Source organism: Miscanthus floridulus, chromosome 1, assembly GCF_019320115.1.
Source record: "Miscanthus floridulus cultivar M001 chromosome 1, ASM1932011v1, whole genome shotgun sequence".
Classification (NCBI taxonomy): domain Eukaryota; kingdom Viridiplantae; phylum Streptophyta; class Magnoliopsida; order Poales; family Poaceae; genus Miscanthus; species Miscanthus floridulus.
The window spans coordinates 186,896,201-186,903,751 of record NC_089580.1 but is presented as its reverse complement, the minus strand read 5'-3'; the positions used below and the strand labels follow the sequence as shown (position 1 = coordinate 186,903,751).

Below are 7,551 nucleotides of genomic sequence, written 5' to 3'. Positions count from 1 at the left end.
AATATGTTACGGAGCCAATGGTACGTAGTTATTTTTTTTAAAGGTAAAGTACACTTTTCAACCCTCAACTCAAGTTCGATTTTCAACCTTCAACTATAAAATCGATTAAGAAACACCCTCAAATTATCAAAACCGGACAAATTTGGTCCTTGGTTGGTTTCAAAAGCGGTTTTCTATTTTCGAGAGACGGCGAAATTTTATATTATTTTTTTGAGCATCTTAACGTCCTCAAATGAAAAAAACTCAAAACTACAAAGTTGTAGATGAGAGCTACAACTTTGGTATAAAAAGTATTTTTATTTAACTCCATACAAATAATATATTAGTGCTCTAATGCGGTAAGTGCTAGTAGGTGGTTATTATGATGCTGAAATTTTATATTACTTTTTTGAAAAATCATAATAATCATAACCCAACTGCTAGTAGGCAAGTGCTAGGAGGCAATTATTATGTGGCAAGTGCTAGTAGGCGATTATTATGGTGCTCTAATGCGGCAAGTACAACTTTTTCGAAATTTTATATGCCACAGTATTGTTTTGTCGCGTGACAAGACTTAAATTTTGAAAAATCATAACCCTTCAATACGATGTCGGATGAAGATAATTTTTATATGTAAATTGTAGCTCTCAATGAGATCTACAACTTTATAGTTTTAATTTTTTTTATTTGAGGACAGTAAGATGCTCGAAAAAGTAATATAAAATTTTAGCACCATAATAATCGTCTACCAGCGCTTGCCGCATTAGAGCACTAATATATTATTTGTATGGAGTTAAATAAAAATACTTTTTATACCAAAGTTGTAGCTCTCATAGTTAAAGGTTTTGATAGCTAGAGGGTGTTTCTTAACCGGTTTCATAGTTAAAGGTTGAAAATCGAACTTCTACGCGAGTTGAGGGTTGAAAAGTGTATTTTACCCTTTTCTTTTCATCTGATGCAAGACATTACACCCAAATAAACGCCTGTGAACCTGTCGTCTGAGCATCCAACACGGCAACACACGCTAGCTGTCGACACGCCAAGCAGTCAACAACACTTGGCCAAGATTGCGGAGGCATTGCTCAAGAACGAGCTCGTCGTACGTCTATCCACGGCAAAAAGCATATGTCCATGGCTAGGGACAAAAAGACATCGCGTTTCGCGTATAGCACAGGAGATTAGGGGTAACTCTTTGTCACCGAGTAATCCTCTGTCTGCGTTAACACGCCACGCCAGCGGTCAGAAGCGCACGAGAGCTCGATCAGCAACCCCGGCGAGTGTCGGCCGGACCGCCGGAGCATGCATGCCAATGCCAACAAAACCTCCCCTGTTCTCCTACGTGAGCGTCCAACCAAACAAATCAGCTCAGATTACCAAGACTAGACTACTGATGACTGGTAATAGTACAATAATATTTTCTGCAGCCACACGATTCCTCCGTGGCATTCCCGCGCGGCCCAGGGGCAGGGGGTCCCGTCCACGCGCTCGCTACGCCTGCATGATCCAAAGGCAGCCAGGTCACGGGTCCCTGGATCCGCAGCGATGCGGACAAAGCTCATCACCCTCAGCCTAGCTAGCATTTTCCCTGGATGGCTGGATCGTTGTATTGTATTGTAGGAGTAGTAGCTCTAGCTCGCCCCCGCACACGCAGCTAGCGAGCCAGCAAATGGGGTGCGCCAAACACTCCATTACTCTGTTTCTATAATATATAATATATATACATACTCTCTTTGGATTTGTTCTGCTCTTAACACACTGCGTGTCACGGGAACCACAATACAGAAGCATTCGATGGAGTTGGATTTGTTTCGGTGTGCTTCGGTTAAAACACTGAACGGACGTGTATCCACGAACCATCAATCATACCCAAGTTTTATTATCATTGAACAAATCAGGCGAAGTGTTTAGTTACCGCAAATAAATCCAACTTGGTCACTCGGCAGGTAAACACCACTATACCAGGTCAGAGTAGACAAGACGTTTTGCAAGAAATAGTATAACTATACATGCAATCTCCGCTGATGTTTGGCAAAGCCCTACAAGAACCTGCACTCATAAAACAGGGCCAAGCAGAGTGTATGTAGAACAAGAGCAGGCGAGCAGGAATACAACAAAGTTTGACACGACGCCTGGCCGGATGTCAGCGGAGTGATGTCTGGCCGGCCAGATGGAGCAACGCCTGCTTGTGGTAAGCCGTGCGGAGCTTCTTGTACTTCTGCACAAAGGTTGCAAGGTCGGTGTCTTTCTCCAGGAACTTCTGGTGCAGCTCCTCGGACTCCTCGTCTAGCTTTGCCATCGATGCTGAGGAAACAATAGTATGATTAGTTTGCATGACAAACATCTCACAAATTCAAATACTTGGAATTATATATTCCTTTTTTTTTGTTGTTTCGAACTGGTAATAAAACACTTCAGAAGATTCTAGCATATAACGTACACAGGAACTGAAGACGTTCAGAGTACTTACTTTGGAGCTTGTCGAGCAGTGCGGCAGGGGAATACGACCTCATAATATCATCCTTTTGCCTCTCCAAATCAGTAAGCCGGTCTTGAGCAGCAGCCAGTTCTGAGGTTCTAATTATTGTGCACTACACAAAATTGTAAATGCAAATGAAATCTCAGCAAAGAAATGAAGCGCTGAAAACATAAGAACAAAATCAGTACAAAGCTTCACAGTAAACAGTATTACAAGGTTGTCGTTTCATGGTATTAACAAATTTTATAAACTATGATGATCCTTTGATTTAATAATTAATAGCACGACCACAATGTTTGCTATCTTTCTTCATGACATATAGGTGACAGTGCTGCACCTGATTCCTAAGCTCCAAAATCCGCTGCTCCTTTTCTAAATTTTCCCCTGTAGTTTACAACACCAAAGAGATTAAGAAAATGTTACATATATCTAATTTGAAGTTCTGTAAATCAAAGGGTACTTTTGAAGCACCATTTTTTTTTTTTGAAACAATTCAAACACGACTATTTAAACAAACAGAATGTATAACTCACTTGCAAGTTGCAATGTCTCCTTTCTAAGCTCATCACGCACCTGAACATTAAGAAAGAGGGCCCAGTCAGCAAATACACAAGACTTCAGTAATTTCCTATATGGGTATGCCAGAGATGAGGCATTGAGGAAATAAACACTAAACCAGATAAGCAGTCACATCACAAAATAAATACTTGCAAAACAACCACCAACACATGGACGAGGCACCAGAGGAAAGATGAAACATGTGCTAAAAACTAAAAACTTAGCCCACAAGAGGATTGGCAATATTAAGCTTTCAAGGATTTTGTACACTAGGAGATAGATTGTAAAGAAGAAATAATGAACAAGAATAGTAGCATTGGAACTCTGGCATCATTAACTAATCAAGAAGGTTTCAAAACTGTTTCCATAACCAGTGTGGCGAGGATATCCAATATAGACGAGGAGACACTCTTAGGAACCTCAAGAATAATTGGAACCACCGAACCAAAGAAAGCTGATTTCAAAGTTCAAAATTCAAAGGAACCTGAATAACAATATTAGGTGAGGAGACATTCTTAGGCGCCGTTTGGATTGTAGGAATTTCAAAGAATTCCAAAATCCAGAGGAATGCAATTCCTATGTTTTGCTGACGTTAGGTGCCGTTTGGATTGGAGCAATGAATCTCACTGTTCCTCTGGAAAAGCACGCTTCCCTTTGCAAAACGCAGAAACAAAAACATCCGCTCCGACCCAAAAGTTTTCGCGGATGGCCAAGGTGAACGCGCGTGTGAAAGAGAAAACAGAGGTAAAGGAAGCTCGAAGAAGCAATTGTGTCATGGCCACCAGGATCGAAGCAACATTTGCACCGCTGCAATGACACCTCACAGCCTATCTCAACCTCTCCTCTCTTTCCAGCTTCCACGCGGATCAAGCGCCTAGGCGAGTGCAAAATGGACCTTCTCGAATGGAACGACGTTAAGGACCTGCCCTTGCCAGATGGGAGAAGTCAGTTGTGGACGCGTGTGGGGTGAGAGAGGTGCTGTCCAGTGAAGGAGAGAGACCAGATGAGGCTTGGGGAAGAGATAAGATTGAGCTTGGGAAAGAACGAGCAGCAGAAAGTAGATAGATGAAGTACTAAATCTTCACTGCTGTGGGTGTGGGGGTAGCAATTTGAATGGTTCATATATCAGTGGCTAGGAAAAAAACTCTCATCCCTATAGAGGTGAGTTAATCCATCCGTTGATGACTATAAATAAATAAAAAAAGGCTGTGCACATCCAGTTCAGGCAAATTGGATTCCTATTTATCTCCAATTTTTCCTATGCTCCTATTCCTGAATTCCAAACTCCAACTCATAAAAAAATTGAGTGTTTCAATCATCTGTTTTGCCACTACACTTCTTTCCTATTCCTATAGCTTTTCCTTTCCTCTGTTTTTCATTCCTTCGTTCCAAACAGGCCATTAAAATATAAAGAAGTGGTTGTGCAACAGAACTTACATTGTTCTGGGTTTTCACTTGATCAAGTGAGTTAAAGAATGCATTATATGCCTCTTTGTCTTTCAAAAGCCTCTGTAATTCCTCAATACTGCACAGAAAATTTTGATTAAAAAAATAGCCAGATATAACAAGATTGTCAACTCCAGCCAAATGATGCATCATCTCATCAGGAAAATTAATATTGTGCAAATACATATGCTGTCAACATATAGAATTCATAAATACAGCACAAAGAATCAGCAACGCATAAACGGTCAATCCAAAATTAGCCAGCACTTATCAATTAGTTCTCCAACCTACACCAAATGCCATGTTCTAGACAACCAGTTCATCTCTACTTTTATTACCCTTACAATCACCCTACAAGCTGCCTCGTTCTGGTCGTTCACGCTTGCCTTAACATATGTACAAGTACAACACAGATATGAGATGCCAATCCATAACACAATGGTATATGCTGAAGGACCATGCCCTACTATAGTGTTAAGGTATCAAAATTAGAGCAGTCATATGTTATAGATCTTAACATAGTTTTGTTAAATGACCCAGTTTGGTGATAACCCTAAAAACATGTGATTGAAAGGCAAATATGCCTCTAACAGGATACCCAGGAGCTCACACTGTAACAAACAAGAACACACACGAACACAAGTGGTTTTGGTGGCTAGAATGACTTAGCCTTTTCTGGTTTTTCTCTTCTACTAATATAGCCAACGTAAGCTACAAATCAGGCTGTGATAGCCTCCTAATAAATGCAGAAAATTACCCAACTAATCAGCCTAAAGTAAATGGTATGAACCTAGACACTAGCATGCACCTACACACACAGGATTATTTCCTTGAGTGATTTGTAGTAAAGGATGACAAAGTACTTCGATGCAACATAATAAATGTATGAGGCAGGAGACAATCTTGTATGCAAGAAAGCCAGATATAAATCCTTAAAAGGAAATAAGACTATGTGCTAACCTCTTATCCTTCAAACGGGCAATTATCCCAGCAGCCTCAGCAGGAGATGGTTGCCCACGGGATGAAGACTGCGGATTATCTGAAGCTCTTTGGTGTGGACTAGCACTAGAAGAGGTAGGGGTGGATGGACGTGAAGACGAACCTACAACCGAGGGAGGGTACCAAGACTGCGTAGGGATGCCCTGGAAATTTGGATCTGTTTGCTGCTGCTGAGAGCTGCTATGAGCGCATTCAGCAGAGCCAATGACAGTAACCAAGAGAAGCAAAATTTTCAGAACTTGTAAGGCATAATTTCTTATATGGCATCCTTAAACATTCAGGAAATAGCACATATAGCAATCAGGTAAAATTCTCTTTGGTTAACTAAAGAAGGGTTGTACAGGGAGAGAAAAACTAAAACTAGACACTGAACTAACAGGTTCCAAAGAAAACATGTACCAAATGCATATAGGAAATTAGGAATATTTAAAACCTAACTAATTAGACAGATTACGCCAGGGCTCATAGAACATAGATAATGGCCACACCATGGATTTATTTCAATAAGATCAACATACCCGAAGAGAGGAAATCTCCAGCTCATCGTATAGAATAATCTGCATTGAAAGAAAGAAAGTTAGGGATGTTAATTGATAAACTGATTGGTGATGTAATATGAGATGTTTGAACCCTTCTTATTTGTCAAGATCAAATTGACATCCAAGTAAATTTTGATACAAATTGCATAATAGTGGTAATTAGTGCTTGCGAAGATAACACTAGTCAGTTTTTTCCACAACGGTCGAAAGCAAATTTCACTACGCACCTAACCAAATTACAAAGTTCAACAGATGAAGGTACCAACAAAAGAAAACGCAAGCTACCAACGCATCCACGATTCTGATTGCCAAGGGATCAGCCATCAAGGACAAACACCTTACAATCCAACTAGAAACGCCAAAGCATGGCCAACTGATACATAACACTAGCCAGTTGCATCATCATAAAACAATCATTTCACTAAGTTGCCTATATGTGCGTGAGGCAGCAGTAACTCGCTATTACCATGCATTCTAGAGTTAAAATGGTCCAGTAACTATGCAGACAAATCGTCGGAAGCGGGCATGATCCTGAGCACACAACTTCCAGTAGGGACACGGGCGAACTTAAGGGGCACCGGGTTCAGTTGAACACAGGGACGGATCAACAGCTAAATTTCGGGGGGGGGGATCGAAATTATTAAGTACAATACATGCATACAGTTTTAATTTGATCAGATCCGAATACAAATAACTTACGTAGGGTTTGGGTGCTCGGTTTCGCACAGCAGGAAGGAGTGGGCGTACCTGCTCGTCTCCCGCAAAGGTCCCGAAGAAGACCTTGAAGGCCCCGATGGAGACCTAGGCACCCGGAGTAGAGCAACGGCGGCGGTTGCCCAGTCGTCGCCGTGCGCGAGAGAGAGAGCACACGCGGGTGAACGAGAGAGGGATTTTGGTTTCCTCCACGCGTTTCTTTCTGTCTGTGCTTCTCCCTCTCCGTGGGCTGATCGGCCCAGCATGCACGCTAAGAGCCCAAGATTTTGGAGAACGCGGATTCAAGTCACGCCGTGACTTCATCTCTGCCATCCACCCTCCAATCGAGATCCAAGGGCCGAGATCGATTCGGGACCTAAGTCACGCAGGACATGGCCGCCGCCCGCGGGCACGCAGCGCGTCTACGGTCTACCAGCTTCGACAACGCCGGCGCCGCGTCCCAGAGCAGGCCCCGCCCGTCCCTTCCATAAAAAAAAAAAAAAAAAAAACTTATAAGGGAGAAACCTGTTGCCGCGCGGCGGGGTGGGTTCTCTGGGCATGGCCATACGGTCAGCAGCCATGTTGCTTGTCGCAGCATGAAGGCAACACACAGGAAGCGCGCTTAGCGTGCAGCTCAGGCAGCGGCCGTGGCTGAGCACGAGAAGACGAGCAACAAATCAATACTTTTCCTATCACGTGTGTTACTTATGTGTATAGGCTGGTTGTAACGACTAACAAGGTATGCATGTAATCTCGGCTTAAGTTTTCGCTTACCGTTCGTTTTCGTCTATTTTTTTTATCGTATTTACCCGTTTTCATATTACCATTTATTCTGCTATCGTTTTTGCTCCTAGCTGTTCT

General features: G+C 42.3%; 1 protein-coding gene across 2 annotated transcripts; it reads right to left on the bottom strand.

Moving 5' to 3' along the window:
- Positions 1 to 1,796: 1,796 nt before the first annotated feature.
- Positions 1,797 to 6,937, bottom strand: LOC136505533 (vacuolar protein-sorting-associated protein 37 homolog 1-like). Of its 2 annotated transcripts, none has more exons than XM_066500711.1 (8): positions 6,745 to 6,937; positions 5,977 to 6,015; positions 5,420 to 5,638; positions 4,451 to 4,538; positions 2,989 to 3,028; positions 2,793 to 2,839; positions 2,447 to 2,567; positions 1,797 to 2,280 (listed from the first exon to the last, which is right to left on the bottom strand). In XM_066500711.1, the coding sequence occupies exons 2-8, from the start codon at positions 6,000 to 6,002 to the stop codon at positions 2,120 to 2,122; spliced, it is 702 nt and encodes a 233-aa protein (XP_066356808.1). In that variant the 5' UTR covers positions 6,003 to 6,015; positions 6,745 to 6,937; the 3' UTR covers positions 1,797 to 2,119. The 2 variants fall into 2 exon arrangements, with proteins under 2 accessions (XP_066356808.1, XP_066356816.1); XM_066500719.1 differs by having other exon boundaries at positions 5,420 to 5,635.
- Between the last annotated feature and the right edge of the window lie 614 nt (positions 6,938 to 7,551).

Bases quoted from the DNA above. Each gene is read 5' to 3' on its own strand.
- LOC136505533 (XM_066500711.1), bottom strand. From the start codon at position 6,002: ATGAGCTGGAGATTTCCTCTCTTCGG. The intron at 3,029-4,450 runs GTAAGTTCTGTT...CTTAATGTTCAG, and splicing joins AAGTGAAAACCCAGAACAAT to GTGCGTGATGAGCTTAGAAA. The intron at 2,840-2,988 runs GTGAGTTATACA...TGTAAACTACAG, and splicing joins GGAGACATTGCAACTTGCAA to GGGAAAATTTAGAAAAGGAG.